At 42.6% G+C, this 23,097-nt stretch overlaps 1 protein-coding gene across 1 annotated transcript in view; it reads right to left on the bottom strand.

Moving 5' to 3' along the window:
- cntnap2a (contactin associated protein 2a) overlaps window positions 1-23,097 on the bottom strand; it is a 285,876-nt gene that overhangs the window by 29,933 nt on the left and 232,846 nt on the right. The window contains exons 18-19 of the mRNA XM_061666622.1: window positions 9,154-9,324; window positions 1,809-2,027 (exon numbers count right to left, since the gene is read on the bottom strand). Coding sequence (XP_061522606.1) covers window positions 1,809-2,027; window positions 9,154-9,324 — 390 coding nt within the window. The remainder of the gene's footprint in view (window positions 1-1,808; window positions 2,028-9,153; window positions 9,325-23,097) is intronic.

Genomic DNA, 23,097 nt, shown 5'->3' with positions numbered 1-23,097 from the left:
TGAGGAGCATTGTCCTTAAAGTGTTTGACTATTTTCTCACGCACTTGTTCACAAAGACGTGAACCTCGCCCCATCTTTGCTTGTGAATGATAGCAATTCAGGGAAGCTCCTTTTCTACCCAATCATGGCACCCACCTGTTCTCAACGAGTCTGTTCACCTGTGGGGTGTTTGATGAGCATTCCTCAACTTTCTCAGTCATTTTTGCCACCTGTCCCAGCTTTTTTGGAACATGTTGCAGCCATCAAATTCTAAGTTAATGATTATTTGCTAAAAACAATTAAGTTTAGCAGTTTGGACATTAAATATCTTGACTTTGTAGTGTATTCAATTAAATATAGGTTGAACATGATTTGCAGCTCATTGTATTCGGTTGTTATTTATGTTTAACACAACGTCCCAACTTCATTGGAATTGGGGTTGTAGAAAATGGACCTGCCCGAATGAGGTGCCATATGGTGGCCGTTGAATCTTTAGCTTTGCAACACTGCATCAAATTGCAAAGAGCATTTCCACCATGTCAAATCCCTTTTCGAGTCACTGATGCACTCCAAGAGGCAAACTGGGACAAGGAAGGGTGAGAAGGTTGTGAAAGTCACGCTTTGACGAAATCACATGAGGAAGCGGGGCTGAAGGCAAGATGACTGATAGGAATTTGGAACAATCTTGTGGTCACATTAGTTGCCTCAGCACATAATTTTGCCACTAATCTCTTTAGACTGCAGCTTGAAAGTTTGGTTCCTCGACCACTGAAAGGTAAGAATGAGAAGGAAATAGGAAAGCATAGTGAGATGTCACATATTACAATGGAAGAGAGCAGATGAGGCAAATAATGACCCCAGTGCACCTCTTTAACCAAATGCTACATGAGTCAGTGTTAAATTGAGGACTGATGTCTTAATGTCTGTGGGGGACACTGAATGGCTCTCTTCGTGCAATGTTCCTTTTATTTCATTTGAAAAAAAATGTGAGTCGTGGCTTTACAGCCCAAAAAAGGTGACCTCACATTTTGAATTTTGTTTTACTCACCCCCCCGCAGAGCCCACACAGCATTGTTGGATGCCTGACTTACCTTTATCACTTATGAGTTCCCAAGCAAACGTGTGTTCATGTGTGATTAAATATGAATCTCCAATGTGATTGAGAGTGCGGAATTAGCATTCAATTAAGCGGCATCGAAGCCACTTAGGAGAGAATTTCCACGGGAGGCTGGACTTTCTTTAACTAGAAAAAAAAAGGTATTAAACATTCAAATGTTCCCAGTACCCTATATAAAGGGTGGTCTTAAAGAGATAAAGATAGCACAAAAAGTGTTTTAATTAACATCCGTTGACTTTCTACACCGTTTGTCCTCAAAGGAATCACGAAAGACCTGGAGCCTATCCCAACTGATTTTGGGCTGGAGGCAGGGTATGCCCTCGACTGGTTGCCAGCCAATCGCAGGGCACATAGGGACGGGGGGGAAAAAAAAATTCACACGTATGGACAATGTTGAGTCTTCAATAAGCTTAACATGCCTGTTTTTGGAATGTGGGAGGACGCTGGAATTACCGCAGCAAAACCACACAAGCACAGAGAAAACATGCAAACTCCACACAACGAGGCCGGAGCCAAGATTCCAACCCTGAGGCTCGGAACTGTGAGGCAGACGTGCTAACCGCTATTGCTACTGTTTTATTAAACAGTTGCGCCCAACGACATGGATAATATGCATAACATTTAGTTGAAGAACCAATAGTTCATTTGTCATTGTCCTTCCTTTATAAAGCAGTTATTAAGTGAACATATTGCTTGCGGTTGTTGGACTCACCCACGTAGAGCTGGCTGAACAGTTCTAACCGCGTGTGCCCCTGCGCCGGCGCTGGCCGAGACACGTGGTAGGTCTGGTCCAGCCGGAGAACCGCCTCCTTGACGTTCCGCTCGGCCGTCACGCGGTGCCACTGGTCATCGTTGAGAGGCGCGGCCGAATGTACCGTTAACTCCACGGGGCCGTTTCCCACATCGAAAGAGAAGGAGACAACTTGGGGAGCTGTGTGTCAGGGAAAGAAAAAAATCTTACTGCGTCCATATCATGGACCCATTTTGGATGGCTCCTGAACTGCTAGTAAAAAAATGACATGTACAGGATACCCTCATTCATTGTGGGGGTTACATTCCCCCACAATGAATGTATTCCCCCACGACCCCGGAATAAATGAAATCCGCAAAGTAGCGACCAATTACTTACATTGCCGGTGTTTGGCAGAAACCTTGTACCTACAAAACCATCATTTGTCGGGAAAGCAAAAAACGGCGTTTGCTCATCCATTTAAAATTGCATTGCTAAAATAACAAGAGCAAGCCGTATTCAACACTTGGAATTAAATCAAATTGACCGAATTCGGGCAAAGCAGGTTTTGGTCCGACACCAGCGATATTGTTATATGAATTTCGAAGTTTCACATATGCAATTCAATGCCAATATGTGATACTTTAGAGCGGGGCAGCTATTTTACATTTTCCCCTTGAGGTTACAATTCACACTATACACAAGCAGATGCCAATTAAAGGCTCTGCTGAAGTGACATGAAAAACAGCCCATGCAGACATGGTGCGACCTGACGATTTCCTGACAATGTAGTCGGCAAAAAGCATTATGGGAACCCAGAATTCATTGCAGTGATGTTTTTAACTAGAGTACTGAAGTTGAAGAAAATCAAGCTAAACGTTGCCCTTGTATTTGTTCCTGTCGATATTGTTATGCGTGCGCGCATTAGCTATTTGTCGGGCTCAGGTAACTATTTGTGAATTGATTTCATAAAACTGACTGTTGGCTTGTGTTTGGGTTTTCCGCTCATGTCCTTTGTATCCTCAAGCAATTTGGTGAGTTTCCAAATGTACGTGTTGCGATTATTCAGTCAGATTTCTTTTTCTGCTAAGAATAAGAGGCCCTGTGATTTATATATAAAACAAATATATAGTGCATCTTGGACATCATGGCTAGCGATGTGCTCTTGGTAGTACGTCAAATTTATTTAAAACAGTGTCTTGTGAACTAGAAAACTAGCATGGTACAACCCTAACTTCCTGTGAAATTTAATCGATTGATGTAACCACAGCAATAACAAATGCCATTGTTTTTTTTAGCATCATCATTTAGACTTATAAACTGTTACTGTTGCACTTTTACATTTTATTAATTTCCTAGAAAGAGGGCAAACGATTGATGTTGCACTGTTTTTATGGAATTATAGCTTCCCCATCAGAGTTTGAATTTTAATTCATGAGAATTTCTTACCTCCAATTATCTAACACTGACTTTTTTTTTTTTTTTTTTTTTAAACCATCATTAAATTCAGTGTCAAAAATTAAGTTGAAGAAATTCGTGCAAAATGTGTGCTACTGAATTAAAATCTTTTCAAAAATGTTTGGGAAAAAAAAAAGTCCAGTTAGAAAATCAGTGAAAACAAATGCAGACTTTTTCGAAACTTACATTTTTGTATCCTCCAAAATTCAATTCCAAAAATGATGCAGTTTGTTTTTGAATTTTGACATTTATTATTTTTTTAAATCTACATTTTTGACACAGATTTCTTTTTTGTCTGTTTTTTATTTAAAATTTTCGTTCTGGAATTCAAAATTATGGTTCCAATTCAGTTTCAAAAAATAAGCTGAATTTTGAATATTTGATACTAAATTCTGTTTTTTGTTTGAAAATTTAGAAAATTTCCATCAAAAAGTCTGTTCCAAATTGAAAATTATGCTTACTTTTTTTAACACTAAATTCCTTCCACTGAATGTTTTAATGGCAAAACAAATAATGGTATAAACATTAAAAACTTTGTCTGAAAAAGAAAAGATCAGTACTGAGAAATGCCGATCTTTGAGTTCAATTTATTCACTTTTCTACATCTGAATTGCCATTGGAACATGTAAGCAAAGTGTCGTTATGATTAAAAATATACATATCTTCTAAGAGGCTATTTCTAAACAATACATGTGCGCGTCCCCAGGGTGACAGAGGAGTAGAGAACCACTGGCCAAAAGGAATTACATTTACTATTCCAATTCCAATTTTTAAAATTAATTTCTCGCTTACAGTAGTCAATGAACAATAAAAGTCATACTTTCTAAAGCCCCCAGACATCCCCTTCTGCGGCAATCATCTGTACAGGTAAACGTGCACTCAATTTCTAATCTAATGGCTCATTTATTTCAAAGCGGTTCGTTTGACTCGTATAGATTTCGGCCGAGTGATACGTGACAGATGTGGACGAGCCCTAATCTCGCAGGCAAGGTCGACAGGCACCCACAACTGTTGGCTTTGGCATGACATACATTGAGGTTGGAGAAACGGTGGCTCTCTATTTCTATTTGTTATTGCCCCGGAGCGGAAGACGAAGCAGACAAACGCATGAAGACAAACGACAGCGGGTGTAAATTAGGAGCAAAGGAAGACAGCAAAATTTAATGGAGCACGATGACCTTGTTTGCCTGCATGATTAATTTTCATAATGACTGGATTTGTGTGCATGTGTGTAACGGGGTGATTGAAGCCAATGGAGTGGGCTGCCGTTACCGTGAACTGAAAAGTTGGTTAAAATGTCAACAGGAGGTGCTGTTTTACATTCGAAGATCATCACAGAAATCCTGTGAGTATTTGTGTTTTTTTTTTTTTTTTTTTTTTTTAGTATTGAACCACTTGTCCTTTCCAGATGATTTTGATCCTGGAAAGTTAAAGTTAATGTTTTGACTTCTCTCCAGGTATTGTGGAATCAATCAAAGTGTGTGTGTGTGTCTGTGTTGGGCCCCCCAGGGGTGTTGTGCGAGGATAGATACAATTAAGAGAAGAGGCCAAACATTTAAAAGCTTAAATCACTCATTTCTGTGCTTAAATGAATGACAACTCTTCTCATTTGAGCTTCCAAGGCACCCACTCGTGTTTTATCTATAAATGGAACAAAACAACAATGAGGACACAATCACTTTTACAGCTGCAAAGCCCATTTGCAGTTGTCTCATAAAAATACAATTGAATACATTTTTCGCAATGTCAGAGATGTCTGTGCGATCTCCGAATTGAAGTACAAGGGGAAAAAAGGCATTCTTTGAGCGTGGTGCCATACGGGCGCTAATGCAGAAATGACCACTTGGCAGCACTATATGTTCCTGCTTCATTATGGCTTCATTTGCTTCAGATATTAGGGAGGCGAATTGTGTATCATCGATAGTGGAAAGAACTGTCTCATTTTTACAGTCGACCCATCCTTCCGTTCCCCTTTGTTTCTTCCTTTACAGCTCACGTTACATTCACTTACCCAATCTCCTGTTGAGAGGATTTGCAAGACAAATGATATCACATGCTTAGGCGGAGAACAGTAACCTATAAAATCAATCTCCAAAAGTGACGCCTCATAGACAAACGGCCGAGTGTTCAAGCAATGTGACAGCCTTTAGTACTCTGAATTCATGATCCCCGTCGAACAGTGCAGGTCTGCAGGGCAGTGACGAACAGCACTTATTTCAATGTTCAAACTGCATGTTAACTTGTATTATTTCATTATTTGCGTGCAGCATGGTGAGATTTGCATAGCAAAGACAGACGGACGTTGATTTAATTGCACATATCAATCATATTTGTCTGTTGGCCTTGAGAAAGGCCACCCGATCTTCATCTCGTCATTGTGCTTTCTCGTTTTATCTGTGGATACAGCGGTAAAAAGAGCCACGCGGCAAAAACAATCAAATTAGGCTGGCACTCGGTGAAGCACAGATATCTGCCAAGACGGAACAATCCTAGTTTGGATCAGCACCAAATTGCACAGCGTCAAGGATACCCACCTCTTGCATATGCCTGCAATTTGTCTTGACCATTAAACTTAGCGAGAAATCAAGGAAAATGCAATTCATAATCTACTATGAATCGATGTACACCAAAATTGAATGGATTTTAATCCCCCCCCCCCCAATAAATCTTTGGATATCACTTAAGAGGTTATTGTGTAATCAACGTGACCTAATTGTGGAGGGGATAAAATGGGATCACTTCAGCGATCACTTCTCATACATGCGCCCAAATGTACAGTCAAATGCCCCTTAGGTGGTCCAATGTGGAGTTCAATCCAAACTTTCTGATAGATAAGATTTAAAAGTCAAACACGCACATTTCTTCCCCAAACAGATGCTAATGTAGTAAATGGCATGGCCAAAGGAATACTGACTCATGACTCGAGTGAACACGGCCAGGGAAGCTTGCGAACAATTTTTATCGCAATGAAAATGATATGACACTCAATAAAACAAAACAAAACAAAACATTTTTTTGGTTCTATTTCATAGCCAACAATGTTTGGCGGACTCACTGGAATCCCTGCGGATTCAGACAATTTGATTCACTAATTCCTGCCCAAGTAATGTTAAATATTGCAATAAACTAGTGGTTAAACATACCGGTGTTTGTTTTTTGGGGATGACATATTTTTAATGGACAACAAACAGTTCATTACATTATTATCATAGTTAGACAACAAACAGAAAAGCTCATAGGCTACTACAGGGCTGTGTAGGTATATACTTTTTGCTTCTTTTGATTTTGGATCAGTTTGGCTGTTATTTTTTATATATCTAAAATATCATACATCTATATTCTAATTTGCACGCTTGCATTTGTAATATTACTGTATCCATATATATTCAACCTACATAACTTTTGCACATTTTGCTTTTGCTTTTTTTTTGCTACTTATTTTGCTCAGCTTTTTATTCATATTCACTTATGTGGAAGTGCATTTCTCATTTGCCCCGTTACACGTCGCCTGTGACTCTTCAGAAAGCCCTAATGTTCTTATTAGTTCCTGCTGCTTATTCGTCATGAGATACTGCCCAGAAAGCCCAAAAAATGGCGGCCCCTTGAATTCCACACGCCTCGGGGCTTGTCAGGTCTTCACCCAACATGGACATTCATCCAATTTTATAAGTCCCAAATCCCAATACAGTAGAGTATCTGAAAATGACAGGGAATGTTTTTAACCTTGGGGGCAAGAAGTGTCCTCGAGTCTCAAGTGGCGCACACATAGCCATGAAGGCGCCTGCAGGTAAAGTATTACTGCATTTTAAGAGCCTTCTAGACTGACTCAAATCCTGTTAGCAGCCCAGCTCTCACAGTCAGTCTTCAGTGCAGCCTCTCAATTATGTCCGTACCTTCTTCTTTCTAGTGAGATTCAAAGAGAAATAGCATCCACCTGACAGCTTTGTGTCGACAGAGGTCACAGTAATGTGTATTTTGCACAAGGTCGTGTGTGCGCGCATGAGAAATTTGAGCTCCTGCACTGTCACGGTCATTTATTGGGGTCTAATGCTCATTTCGTCATTTAATGCCCAGACTGGATTGGATTGAAAAAGCAGTTTTTGCGCCATGCAAGCGGGCAGAGATTGAGTGTGTTAATATGTGAGTAAGTGAGCGAGTGAGCGCGTGCACACGAGCCATTTTTGTGATCGCGTGACCAAACTCTGTGTACTTGGGGAAAGATCCAAGATGATAGCTCGGCAGGGGAGAAAAGAAATCAACGTTGTGGTGGGATGGAGGGAAGTGGGGCTTTTTGACACCCCGGCAACACACATACACAGTCAAACGTCGCACAGGCAAGACTTTGGGAATGTGCTTTTGCTGTAGACAAACATCACACCCCTTGGAAAACTTCTCAAAACTTTGACATCCAGCTTGGTGTGGTGGATGAATGCAGAGTTGACCCCCCCCCCCCCCCCCCCCTCTCCTCAATTCTAAACGCTCGTCTATCTGCAAAAATAAAATGTCTTTCTTTTTTGCTCCAAAATGGACTCATCCGCTTGGCAGACTTGGCACAGCAGTCGGGCACGGTCGGCAAGCCTCCTTTGACACCAAATGTTCAAATCCACTTCGAATCCCAATGGTCATCTATCTGCATGCACATTTGCGCCAGGGCACATTCTCAGTAACGGGGCACCCTGATTAAACTGAAGATTGCGATTTTAATTGCAATTTTAACACTCTTAATCAGAGTAAAATCCACTGGCGCCGCATGGATAGTGATTTGGCCTGGGGAAACAGGATCACGGCAACCTGCTTCATGACATGTAAAGAGATTCCGAAAGGGGAATTTGCACAGATGTCCCATCATTTAGTAGCCATCAATAATGCTTTCAATTCCTTCAAACATCTGCTGGTGTTGTCTCTAAAACATTTAGGGGCACGGGAGTCTTTTTTTTTCGCTTCTCAAACTGGCAAAGCTTTTTAAAGGTCGCTTTTAAACTTGCACGAGGCAGGGGTCACCAACATGGTAGCCGCGGGCACTAGGTTGCCTCCAAGGACCACCGGAGTAGCCCGCGCGACTGTTCTAAAAATAGCTCACCAGTGATGGGACATTGTCATTTCCTAGGAATGTTGTACATATGGTCATTTGAAAATGTTGACACTTCCAGAGATTGATACAAATAAAGCGTTGCATATTGATGTAAAATCCTTGTAAAATCCATCCATTCATTTTCTGTACCGCTTATCCTTTCATTCTTAAATAAACGTAGAAAAACAATCCTACTATGCTAAATAGACAACGGACCTCCAGCGTGATAAATGACGCGACGTTTACGACGGTGTTCCAATCGGAAGAGACACACGTTGGAGGAATTGCTTCGAGTGGCAACAACTGACTATAAACCAGAATAGAACAACTGACAGTTCAGGGTGAGGAATGCCAGAACTCACGCTGAGCAACATGTATGATTAGAGAAATAACGCGTTTGTCAATGATTATATTTTTGTTTGTGGACATGAACTGAACATTGAACCGAGTTTGTTTGTGAGACAGTGCACACTGTGCTCATTGCCCAAAATGAGTCATGACTGGCTTGTGGTCTTAGTTCTGTGGAAAACCAATTTTGTCATGATGTCACAATCATGTTCATGTGTGACGTTTCCAGTCAATTTGGCAGATCCGAGGTCTAGGTGTGTAAGAGAGCGAGAGAGTGAATGGAAGAGATGGGAGATGTTTAACCATGAGTCGCATGAACAAGAGTCCCAAAATGTACATAATGAATGCGATTATAGTTTCAGATCAGATTAATAATGGCTCTTTGCTGCCATCTCATAGAGTTATACACCACAGGGGGAAACCGATTGGCGTGAAGAATTGAAAACTCACACTTCAGCTCTAAACGTATGAAATCTGTATTGCCCAGGTTTTCCAGGAAGACCCCATATGGTGCGCTGGTCTTGAAGTAGAACGAGATGTCGGCGCTCGTCTCCCCCTGGAAGGTGGCAAAGTGAAGGTAGGACGATGGGGTGGTGAATGAAGCGGCATTCCAGTAGTTATCTGTAAAAACACAGAGGAATTGATTTTGAACCCACAATTAGCACATCTATTTCATGATAAATAACTTCAATATAGCCTGTCATTTTCTGCGATCGGCCTATCGTTTAAATACACCGGCACAATCAGACAATTTCTCTTCAATCCAAATGGGAAACCGCGGAGGTGATAGGACTTAAAAGCGGATAACAACTTTTCTAATGACTTTTGATTGAAGCCGAAGAAGCGGCTGCTAATGAAGACAAAGTAGCTTCATGCTAAACAGCTGCTAATGAATTCTCAGACTGTGGTTGACGAAGTGACGCCACCGCTGCTGCCTCCCTGCCGCCTCGTCATGGCTCTGTGCGACGATGATTGCTCAGAGAATGTTCATCGGGGGAGAAGACATTTTAAAAGTATACAAAGTGACATGAAAGGGAGAAGAAAAGAAACGGAGGAACTGGTTAGCACATCTGCCTCGCAGTTCTGAGGACCGGGGTTCAATCCCCGGCCCCGCCTGTGCGGACTTTGCGTGTTCTCCCCGTGCCTGCGTGGCTTTTCTCCGGGCACTCCGGTTTCCTCCCACATCCCAAAAAACGTGCACGGTAGGTTAATTGAAGACCCTAAATTGTCCGTAGGTATGAATGTGAGTGCGAATGCTCGTTTGTTTATATGTGCCCTGCAATTGGCTGGCAACCGGTTCAGGGTGTACCCCGCCTCCTGCCCGCAGTTAGCTGGGATAGGCTTCAGCAGACCCGCGACCCTGGTGAGGAGAAGCGGTGTAGATAATGGACGAATGGACGAATTTATACTGTACAGCGTTTACGGCCGGTCGTGACTTTATTTCTGCGTTAGCACAAATTCGGGTTGTGTCGTCGCTGCAGATATGGAACTCTGTGGTCACCAGAGGATCCCCGGCATTGTTCTGGCGCCACAATCAAACCATATTTAGCTGAAGTGGCAATGCTCGTAATGTTAACTTTGTGACTAAGTGAGTATTGTATAAAGTAGTATTGGGCAACACTGAAAAGAATAAACGTTAAATTACAGGAATTTTAACAAGCAGAAACAGAGGATGTTTACTCAATCAAAATAAACTATTCACACTAATGTTAGTGTTTCTCGTGTATTTCTTTGTTTGTCAAACTTGCAATAAAGGATAACTTGATATGATTCTCATCTGTCCTAATCCTAAGGCTGGTATGTTATTAAAAACATTCTTTCATGTCTTTTAACAACTTTATTCTTGTAGTTTAATGATTTGTTCTATTCATTGTCGCCCGAGTATCCTTTTGTAGTATTGGAATGTGAATCAACTTTTACTTATCTTCAGACAGAATGTGAAGCTCAAGCATGTTCATTTGGGCAAAAAACAAGTTTGCAAAAGCATAGCAAGTAGTGATTTTGTCAGTGTGTGTGTGCCTGTCTGCTCATGGACATCAGCTCTGTGCGTCTATGTAAGTGTGTTATGTGTGTGTTTGCGTCTCCTGAATCTTTGCGATAAGTGTTCCCGCATGACATAGCTTAGACCCGCGTTATCCTGATTGCCTTACAGCCTGTCACCGGGGGCAAGGGCAGATAGCGGCCATGTACACACACGTGGACAGTATAAACCCGCACGCCCACTAATTAATGCGGTTTTGATGATTTGTACTGTATTTTTCAAAATGGAATATAGTACTGCTTACCTTTTTTTTTTTTTTTTTTTTTTTTTACAAGAATATTCGTATTATTACTGGATGGGGTTAGTTCAGACCAGAAAAAAACCAATAATTGTGTTCAATGTGATGCACAATCTTCGCAAGACCAATGTTCAGGTTTTCTGAGTGAGAAACTCAAAGCTAGGATAATGACCAGATTTTATTCTTTATTTGGAAAAAACAAAACAAGACAAGACACGAGGCCATCTGAAAAACAGCGCTCGTACACTTTTCTTCGTGGAACAAAGTCAATATATAGAACTATTGAATGCTTCTCTAGTCTGCATTGACTGTATCAAACCACAAGCACACATAAACAAGGTGAAAAAGTGAACGGTAGTGTGATATAGATTTGTATGCGCTGCCTGAAACGTCAAAAGCCAAGAGCAGGAATCGAGGGAGAAAGGGCTGACAGCGACATATAGAAGCAGGAAGGACGCGAGGATAAAGACGTACAGCCTCAGGCTGAGTCACGCTTCAGGGGGAGGGAGAGAGACAACAAGAAGGGGGGGAGAAAAAAAAACGTGGGAGGTTACGGAGGCAGAGCTCAAAGGATATAAGGTATGAGGTGCAGGGAATTGGAGTGAGGCAGAAAGTGAATTTTGGAGAATTACAGAAATAAGTAGTGGAGCCCAGATAAATCCGAATGCTTTCCCACAAAGAGAGACAACCACATTATAATGGTGATCAAACCTTCATGCACATGAATGTCTTTCGTGAATGTCTGATACGTAATTGACCTCTGCAATGCAGTAAGCATTGCCACTTATTCCACAGTTCTGGACTTAAAAACGATGTCTGCAGAACAAAAATCCCCCAAAATAGACTGAGTAGTAATATGATGCTCGTTTTCCAATGACATATTTGATTTGCAGCCCGATTTTGACATTTAGGTCCAAACCTGTGCGAGCCTGCTGACGTCGTCAGCAACAGAACAATAACCAGTGAAAGTAGCGAGGTTAGTTACATCCGAGTGGGCCACTTTTGTTAAAATTGATCGCTGTATTGCTTCATTGTTGAACGAAGGCGGCCGCATGAGGTAAGTTCGTGCACATTCATTTCCGCCTCTACGCAGATTTTGTCAGTGTCAATGCTGTTGTGATTTCATCGCTCACCTTTGAACAAGAGTTTGGGAAGATGACGTGACACGGAATGTTTTATTTTTTCCCCCCTTCCCATGTGAAGTTAAATCTGTTTGTACGGTGGTGGTATCGTGTGGCCGCGATGGACTTTGATGGGCACGACTGGCTGAAGCTGGCAGGCGTTCCCAGGACAATTAGTTATTGACAGATTGCTCCAAAACTGATTGATTTTATTGGAAATGACTGCCACTGTACATTTGTTTTTTTTACTGTGTGTGCATACACTACGACATTTTGCGAAATGAAAAGTCCTAAAAAAATGCATTATTGTTGGTATTATTATTATTATTATTCATATTATTATTAGTCCTGCATTCCACGCGATGCTGCACTGACAACGCAAAGGAGAGTGGATGCAAAGTGAAAATTGAAATCACCGCATGAGAATGTGTGTAGTCCGACTTACAAAACATCACGCACACCCTTGATCAGATGTTTTTCAGCTTGGAACAGTTTGCCCTTGCTTTGGTACTCAATGTGGAAATGAGCCGTTGCTGCTGCTCTTTGCGCCTTTCTTATCCACAGCATGGGAGAATCTGAGCCAGGGCTACTGGCCACCTCGAAATCCTAAAAATCGGAGTCATTTGCCTTGTCACCCACGACAGGAAGCTGTGGTATAGACTGCTTTTCTATTTAGGGGAGCTATTATAATACAAAATACTTATATAAATGCTTGTATACATGTTTGGCTCTCTGGAGTGCCTGCTCACCCATCAAGTGGGGCATTTAACAACCAAACACATCTTTTGTGAGATGCCTAGTTTCGAAAATATGACTGTGAGCAAAGTGTTGTGCTGGATTGTAGGGGGACAGTAGGACGACATAATTACATTGCAACATTACAAAAAAGCACATTTACATCATTCCACTTTACACTGCGCTTGTCCGCCCATGATTTGGGAACAAAGACCTACCATTTCCAGTCAAATTCAAAGCCAGTTTTCAAGGATTACATGAGTGCCCTATCATGCCAAATGCAAAAAGCGAGCAGAGCTGCACTGTTAGCGCAGATTGGTGTAAACTAATATGATCAATGTGGGGGAGCGGGGTATTTGTGTATGGCGATGTGTGTGATAGACGCCGCAAGTCCAGATGGGCACGCTACCGTAATTGGCAAGTTCAACTCAGGGGCTTGGTGATGAAGTAAAAAAAAAAAAAAAACAACAACAACATCTTCATGAGTACTTTCATCAAACTCTGTTATTATTCAATACCTGGTAGTCATGGTAACGTACTCACCACTGGCCTAGCAATAGGATAGGACATTGACTCATTTTCTGTACATGAGACAGAACGATGGTAAATTTGCTATAATTCTTTATCTTTTGTGCATTTTGATTAAATAATGTCAAACTGTATTAAGAGATATCCCAACTGTTTAAATGTGATTTAAAAAAAATGCATAATATGTCTGATTTACATCATTTCTTCACATTTCTTGCAACACCACATTGTTTTAGTATGTTTATTCAACTAAAAGTACTGAATATCAATATGGCTTCTGTATTCTTTGTTTTTTTACTGTATGCGGGTCTTGATGGAACCACCAAGGCTTACAGACAAAAGAAGTTAAAGGCCAAAAAATAAAAAATAACCCCCCAAAAAGTTATTTGGTGAAGTTTCTAATCTAAACTCTTGTGCTTCTGCATGAACATTTTTTTTTAATCTTAAATATCAGTACACAAGAAACCACAGTGCTTTTCAGGGACATTCAAATTGAGTTATAAATGCTTTCCTTGACAAGTTATTATTTTATCTGTCTCGTTGGCTCTCAAGGTAGATACAGAAATTGTCATTTATGTTGCTTCTTGTGCTCTTCGCCTGGAGCATTTCTGCACAGCCAAAGTATTGTAACCTTCATGGTGAAGAGAGGCAGCTTTTACTTTTGTTTGTTTTTTGAAATCTATATCATCTCAACATTTGGCACTGGCCTTCAGTGTCATCTATTTGTTTTGAGCTTCCACTGACAGAGTTTCATATTGTAATAATGAATAGTACCACCATGACAGAGTGAGGACTAACATCAAATAAAATAGCATCATCTACGATTGACCTGCTTGGCTAGGTTCTAGGACCAGCAGATGGTACGGATGACTGGCTGATTTGACCCATTCAGTCATTAGCATGGAGATGTCCAAATACACAAACACATTAAAATTCATGCCCAGCAGAGCATTTCATCGTAATATTCATTTATTTTATTGTAATTGGTTACTCTTACTTGAGAACTGTCTCTCAATCAGTTTTTGTTGTTATTCTTTTGTCGTCATTTTCCCTTCTGATCAAACATTCGTGGCTATAAGTTGCGCAACAATAAGAATTTCAGTGTATTGCAAAAACACGAGTATCACTCACTTCAATGTTTTTAAATGAAGGCGTGGAATGTTACGGAAACATTAAAACATTATCTTTACCCAGAAAGAACCCTTCTTTTTTGCAGACACCCTCCATCCTACCATCCATCCATCCATCCATTTTCTACTGCTTATCTGAGGTCAGGTCGCGGGGGCAGTAGCTTTAGCAGGGAAGTTCAGACTTCCCTCTCCCCAGCCACTTCATCCAGGTCTTCCGGGGGGATCCCGAAGCGTTCCCAGGCCGACCGAAAGACGTAGTCTATCCAGCGTGTCCTGGGTCGTCCCCGGGGTCTCCTCTCGTTGGGCCGTGGCCGGAACACCTCACGAGGGAGGCGTCCGGGAGGCATCCGAATCAGATGCCCCAGCCACCTCATCTCGCTCCTCTCGATGTGGAGGAGCAGCGGCTCTACTCTGAGATCCTCCCGGATGACCGAGCTTCTCACCCTATTTCTAAGGGAGAGCCCGGCTACCCTGCAGAGGAAACTCATTTCGGCCGCTCGTATCCGGGATCTTGTTCTTTCGGTCACGACCCACAGCTCATGACCATAGGTGAGGGTAGGAACGTAGACCGACCGGTAAATTGAAAGCTTGGCCCTTCGGCTTAGCTCCTTCTTTACCGCAACGGAGCGATACAAAATCCGCATCACTGCACCTGACGATCTCCCGTTCCATTCTTCCCTCACTCGTGAACAAGAGCCCAACATACTTGAACTCCTCCACTTGGGGCAGGATCTCATCCCCGACCTGGAGAGGGCACGCCACCCTTTTCCATGACACATGTAATCAAAACATAGTTAGCTTTCAAGTAATATTATTGGTTGTTTTGTTGTTGTTGCAAGAGTCCAATGTATTACTAAATGATGCTTCAAGGTATTTGTTTAAAATAAAAAACTAAAAACAAAATTATTAGCTAAGAAAATTAGGAAAAAAGCAATTTTTAAGAACAACATAGGTGTTTTTACTTCACCAAATTCCCAAAATGTAATTTCCTTCCTTGTTATTAGTGAACACGGCAGCAATGAGCCCTTGCTATTTGAGTGAATATACTGTATTTCCTTTTCATGAATTTTTTTTTATGTCACTGCTTCATTAAGGGTCATTCACGAGTCACGCGTCACACTGCATGTGTATGGCATTATTATATGCACTCAATGCTTTGCATTATTTCCTACAATCTATTTTCATTCCCATCTATTAATATTAATTGCTCAACCTATTTTAATATAACTACATTGGACGAATTCCTCTCTGTCGAACTGATGATTGTAAATGCTCATATTAAAGTATTCGCGGCAATGGGCTCCATTAATGCCAAAGCATGTGCGCACACTCGCTCTTGTATGCATTACAGACCTGACTACACCACACACAGACAATCAAGCACCAGAACTTTCCCACCCAAAACATTAGTCATTGCCTTTGAAAGCCGTAATCGTATGGCAGCCGAGCGTCATGCCCAGTATGAGAGGCATCAATCTTGTACCCACTTGCTATTCAAATGTGACATTTTTAATACATGTTTAATGGGCCAACTATAATATGGGCTCCATGTTTCCATTTCTTGGTCAGCAATGTGGCGATCATTTCTCAACGTCATCTTCATTTTAAAGTTAGTTTATCCCTTTGAAACACTTGCTGGAAATGTAAGAAACACAAGTTAGAGAGGGGTCCATCTTTGGTAATTGCGCAGGCCATACTGCCATGTACACACACGGATGCACACGCACAGATGTGATGTCATGGCTCATTAAATAATAGTTTGTTTATATGTTGGCAGCTCCATGATGATGAGACATTAGTATGAGCGCCACCGGATTGTTGACGAGGGGCCCATAATGAGTATGACACCAGCAAGGAGCCAGGCCAGGTGGTTTGTCATGTTCTGCATCCTGAACAGAACCAGGCCACTTCCTGTCGGACATACTGAGAGTTTAACGGTGTGCTATTTCATCATGCAACGCCTCAGCGGTTTTTAAATGTATCTCAGTGAGCGTTAAAAGGCTCATATCTAGACTTGTGCCGAGCAATGAGATTGCACAGGTCCACTCCATTATTCCCTTTACCGTGAAAAATGTGCAGTCAACAAGATGATGCACAAAGCATTACTATCATAATGATCAAGCTGCCTTGCACCAGAGATTAAATCCATGTTTGCTTTTCTTACGCTTAGGTGATTACTTTCCAGAACACCCCTAGTACTTTGTTACATCAAATCCCAGTTGCATACATAACCCTTTATATCTCTTCATGTCACATACTGCCCTGCAGTTCCATTATTGGAGCCGAGAGGGCGCTTTGTGTCCTCTCTCCTTCTCCTCCCCTCTCTGTTTTCAGCACCTGTCTTCAATCAGCCTCACCACCACTGCCGTATAGAAACCTGCCTGTCCCCGGAAACCTCGGCTCAGTATTGGAGCCTCTCCTAGTGGTACCACGGCCCACCTTTTGTCAAGTAAGCTGTACGGTTCCTCGCTTCCCTTGTTAACTCTTGTGTCTCCTCGTTCCCAGTGCTGCCCTATGTTACTGACCCACGTCATTCCTGCCACCGAGCCAGCAGCCTGTTCTGTCCACTGCCTGCCACCTGTCCACGCCGCCGCCTGCCAACACATTCAGGACCACCTCCATAACCTTTCCTCAATAAACTCCTCATCATTTTACATCTGCCTCCGCCTGCTCTTGGGTCCAGCTACTTTCCACACGTGACAGAATACTTAGGCCACAATGGACCCAGCAACTCCGGAGGCTCTGAAGAACGCACTAACCCTCCAAGGCGCCCACATTGGAGGACAGGACAAAAACCTGAAAGAAATCACCGAAACGCTCCCTTTCGCAACATGTCTCCCTCCTTTCCCAACAGAGGCAATCCGTTCAACCCCCTGTAAGTACTCCTCCCGAGCCCGCAGCCTCCAAGCCACTCCGCTTCCCGTACAAAGAACCTAATGCCCCTCTGCCCGAGCCCTACTCCGGGGACCTAGGTGTATGTAGCCAGTTTATTCTTAATTGCTCACTTGTATTCAATCTCTGTATTATCCCACCGTATGTTCCAAAGTAGCATATGTCACTAACCTCCTCCGCAGCAAAGCAGCAAAATGGTCGACTTCATTATGGCAAAACTCCTCTCCGGTACTTCATTCAGTCGATTCTTTTTCCGCCGAACTCTGCAAAGTATTTGATCACCCAGTTCAGGACAAAGAAGCCATCCGTCGCATCCTCATGCTCACGCAGGGCGCTAAATCAGCAGCAGAATATTCCAGTGAGTTCCGGATATTGGCAGGTGAATGCGGGTGGGACGACACGGCGCTTGGGGAGATTTTTTCAAATGGCCTCTCCGACCAACTCAAGGATGAGCTAGCGGTCCGGGACGAGCCTTCCTCTCTCGAGGATCTCATCGCCCTTTCCATTCGGCTTGATAACCGACTGCGAGAGAGAGGAAGAGAGAGGAGGGTACGTGTATGTAAGAATCCTCCCATTCAGAGCACCACGCCGTCGGCTTCTCACCCGCCTCCCGCAACGTCTCTCGCACTTCCGTCACTCCCCGTAGCTACCACAGAGCCCATGCAAATTGGTAAAATGCATCCAGACCCACAGGAGCGTCAGCGTCGAGTCATCCAGCGGCTGTGTATCTACTGCGGTCAATCCGGTCACTTTATTTCCTCATGCCCCCTCCGATCAAAAGACCAGGCTCACCGCGACCCGAGAGCGACGTGGTGAGCCAAACCTCCATTCCCTCAAGCTCTCCCTCTCGCATGACCGTTCCCGCTTGCATTATAGTTTCTGCTCAGAACACCCCCATTACTGCCCTTATAAATTCCGGTGGCGATGACAACTTCATTCATGAAGCAATAACTCACCAGCTCCAAATCCCTCTCCAACCACTTCCGTCCCCGAAGAGGGTCACAGCCCTGGATGGCCGGATCATCTCCCCTGTTACCCACCAAACAGTGCCATTCACCTTGCTCATTTCGGGTAATCACTGTGAGAACATCTCACTTTTTGTTATCACTTCACCTGATACCCCATGAGTCCTTGGAATTCCCTGGCTCAAACAATACAAGCCCACGATGGACTGAACTACCATTCATTATTTGGACAGACCACAAGAATCTCTCTTACCGCCAAACGCCTTAACCCTCGACAAGCTCGCTGGGTTCTTCTTGAGCAGGTTTAATTTCAGTCTCTCCTTCCGTCCTGGCTCCAAAAACAGCAAACCAGATGCCCTGTCTCAACTTTACTCACCCTCATCCCGCCCTGACGAACCAGAACCCATCCTTCCTTCCTCGTACTTCGCTGGAGCAGCCACTTGGTAGATCGAACAGGTGGTTCAGAAGGCCCAAAAGACTCACTCGAATCTCAAGACCGGGCCTCCAAACCGCCTGCTCGTACCCGATTCCACACGCTCTCACGTTCTTCAGTGGGTTCACAACTCCAAACTCACCTGTCATCTTGGCATCACCCGAACCATTCAGTTCATCCAGCAGCATTTCTGGTGGCCCAGCCTTGTTCAAGACCCCCGGGAGTTCGTCGAAGCCTGCTCCATCTGTGCCCGAGGGAAGTCTTCCCACCTGCCCCCAGCTGGGCTGCTACGTCCATTGCTTATCCCTAGTCACCCTTGGTCCCGTATCGGTCTGGACTTTGTTACTGGCCTACCTCCTTCTGAAGGTAACTATCATTCTCACTGTTGTCGATCACTTTTCCAAATCCGTCCATTACGTACCCCTCCCCAAACTGCCATGCGCCTTCGATACGGCTAACCTCCTTGTTCAGCATGTCTTTAGACTCCACGGTATTCCCATCGACATTGTCTCTGACAGAGGTCCTCAGTTCTCATCCCTGATATGGAAGGAATTCTGCAAAGCGGGTGGGCGCAGCAGCCAGCTTGTCATCAGGATATCATCCGCAGACCAACGGCCAGACAGAGCGGGCAAACCAATCCCTTGAATCTCCCCTTTGCTGTGTTGTCGCACGCAACTCCTCCTCCTGGAGCTCATTCCTCCCATGGATTGAGTACGCCCACAACCCCCTCACCAGTTCCGCTCCCGGTATGTCCCCATTCATGGCTTGTTATGGTTGCCAACCCCAATTATTCAAAGAACAGGAGCAGGCAGTGTCAGTCCCCGCCGTCAAGGATCATCTCCGGAGAATCCAGGCAGTGTGGAAAGACATCCGAGCGGCGTTGACACGGTCCGGCGCACGCAATGAACAGCTCGCAGACCGTCTCGCTCCCCGACGCCCGAATGCAAGGTGGGCCAATCTGTCTGGCTTTCTTCTCACGACCTCCCGCTTCAGACAGAGTCCCGGAAACTCACTCCGCGTTTCATTGGTCCCTTCCCCATTACCAAGATCTTCAAACCCACTTCCGTCCAATTGAAGCTTCCACAGTCTCTGAAAATTCATCCCACATTCCACGTCTCTTTGCTGAAGCCTGTCTCCACCTGCGCCCTAGTTCAGTTTTGTTTTTAAATTTGAAAGATAACACACATGAAAACGACTATTGAGAAACTAACGAGATGTAGTCAAGGTGTGGAGACGATTGGAGAAGATTATGATTATTATATTATATAGATATATACATATATAGATTAGATTATCATATCAGAATTTTTGTTTTTATGTCTCAAAAGTATTTGCTCTCTATTGTCATACTAGAGAGGCTCCAACTACCAGAGACAAATCCTTTGTGCGTTTTTGACATGACATACAAATTGACAAATAAAGAAGATTCTGATTCTGATTTTTTATAGCGGGCACACAAGATAGGATTGAACTGTTGCTATTCTGGAAATTATTCTGTAGTTGTTTATTTACAACTAAGATTCTTCAGACCAATCAGTCGTAAGCTGGTTAGGACGTAAGTTGATAAGCAATGCCTAGCGAAGAGTACAACACTGTATGTATTGTGTTATAGAAAATCAAAGGTTTGTCTCCTTCTGTAGCTTGTATTGGTTTGTATTGTGGTAGAGTAGCGAGCTACTATACAGAGTGGAAACAGTGTTCAAGTGTAAATTAAAAAAGGTATTAGGAGCCTGTTGTGCAACTTCACTTGAGCAACTAGTATTTTAGGATGTGACATAATAATACAGTAGGTTAGTGGCTGTACATTTATTCACTGAGACCAGAGTAAGTCAACTAAAATGAAGATGAAAATGAAAACACCTATTACCTTAATACATTTTTTCACAAATTTTACCACTCACAAAATATATTTTTTCACCGACAGTTCTTCAACTCCAAATGTAGCCACTGGCAGACATGATTTAAGGACACTACAATGTATCAGGACTATAATGTGACGTAACGTATTCAGGGTGCTTGTTAAGCACTGTGAGATGTGTCTCAGCATGACAATTAACTCTTTCCTGCCATTAACAGGCAGGTACTGCATATACCAATAGTATTGTAATGCCCTCAGATGGGGTCAAGGAGGGAGTCGCCAATGCACTTTCAGTCGCTTTATTAAACGCATACCAACGGCGTCTTCCCAGACTGACTTTTCCTGACGCTTACGTCACACTACTCACACCCGCCCGCACTCTGAAAGGCGTACACACATACTGTAATTACAAACACAGTATCAAACTCAATCAAACTAGGAGGGATGGCAGTGAATAGGTTAAATAAGCGGATCCCAGAGGCAGAGAAAATTCCTTGAGCATTTTTTTGTATTTGAAGTACTCAAAACATTCGGGTATTCGTTGCAGCCCAAGTATCCACCTGTTGCCATTCATGTGAGTAGTGTTTAGTTCTGTGTTCAATAAAACAGGTCAAGATTTCACACTGACCAAGTAAATTTGTGAGTGTAGATTGAGACGAGATCATCGATTTTTTTCAGTATTTTTGGTTTGGTGATGTGCCGTGAGCTAACGTTCCCGATTTTCCCGAGATGCAATCGTCTCCGGGACGACATAACATGACAATGGCCACACTCACTTAAACACACAACAGGAATACAAACAATTTGTTGTCTAGAGTTTGCTTGCTCTCCCTGTGTTGGCGTGTTTTTTCTCCGGATACGCTGGGTTCCTCCAACATTCCAAACACTTCAACTAGTGCTGCACGATTGTTGCCAAAATAATAATCACGATTATTCCTCATGTTCGGCAAAAATCTCATTTTTTTTATTGCATTACTTTCAACAAACAATATGCAACAGTTTTCAGTGGAAAAGGAACCATTAAATAAGATTAAATGATAGATACTCATAAAAAATAAATATACCCCCCAAAAATTCTACTTTTAAAAGGGCTAACTGAATAAATATGCTATTACAAAGTGCAATCACGAATTGCAAATACAGGTTATGCATAGAAGGCAATAATTTTTCATTTGAAAACCCCCATTATTGTGTAGTGAATATTAAAGGACGGGTACGTCTCCGTTGTTCTGCTTGACAATTCGTCAAATCATTTGTGCACGGTCGCAAACGCCAAAACTGCACGTTTTCATTGCGGTCAGGCAAGCCGAAAAGGTGAAGTCAAGGCAGGCGCTACAAGGATTGTTAATAGTGTCGTACCGTGACACGCCGCCTCTCCGCCAACGTGTTGAGAGGGCCAACTTCGAAACAAAAGCTTCATATATTACTACATTGGACATCAATGCCATTTTAGGCTGGGTTGCGGGCACTGCTACTAATTTTACACTTTTCATATGCAACAGTGTCCGCATTTTAAATGTAAAACATCGCTGACAATCAGGCTCGTTTAATCGTGGCAGCCAAAATCGTGGTCATGATTAAAATTTGATTAATTGTGGAGCCCTAACTTCAACATTGAAGTGTTTTAATTTTCCATAGATGCGAAGTTCAGTGTAAATGGTTGTTTTTTCAGAGGTGCTCTCGATTGGCTGCTGACCAATCAAGACAAGCGGTACAGAAAAGGGATGGATATACTACATTCATTTACATTTTAAACTAGTTGAGGTAGATACTATATTAATCCTGACAGAAATTCTGGGATACAGTAAAACCCCAATAATAAGTAATAACAGGAACAATAACAATCATACTAATAAAAAAAAAACTACTTTCTATGTTATTATTATTATTATTATTATTATTATTACATCATCATTGCACGTAGTACAAAGAATGTAAAAATGACCGAGATAGTCATAAAGAATAGGTTCACTGTCAGGATAGGCGGAAATAGTCAAACTGTCTCTTCACAGACAACAGCAGTTTCTCATTTCAGTCAGCCATCTACTGTGTGGAGCTGGATTGTGATAGCTTTGCTAATGGCATGCAATCTAAAATGCCGCATTACAGCAATCAGTCGGATGGTTTTAATGCACAGTTTAAGTTGTGTATGCATGTGCATGACATATAAAAGATGCCTCCTGCTTATGAAATTGAAAAAGGATGACAGTCATAAATTGCATTTGTGTTATGTACACAACTCCCTTTTTGATGTTCTTGACAACACTTTTCCTTTTCTGTGAACATGGGTAATGCTAAATTATTTTATGCGTTTTACAACTCAGCTCAACTTTGAGAGCTTATATTTCATTATCGACTGTGAAGAATCGTCAAGCGTGGCTGATGTGATAGGCACGTGTTGCAATTAATGGCAGGGCTGACACGCCACAGGTAGGAACACAACACAGTGCAGG

Source organism: Phycodurus eques, chromosome 21 (assembly GCF_024500275.1).
Source record: "Phycodurus eques isolate BA_2022a chromosome 21, UOR_Pequ_1.1, whole genome shotgun sequence".
Lineage (NCBI taxonomy): Eukaryota > Metazoa > Chordata > Actinopteri > Syngnathiformes > Syngnathidae > Phycodurus > Phycodurus eques.
Note: the sequence above shows the minus strand (reverse complement) of the source record. Positions and strands in the feature narration are given on the sequence as shown.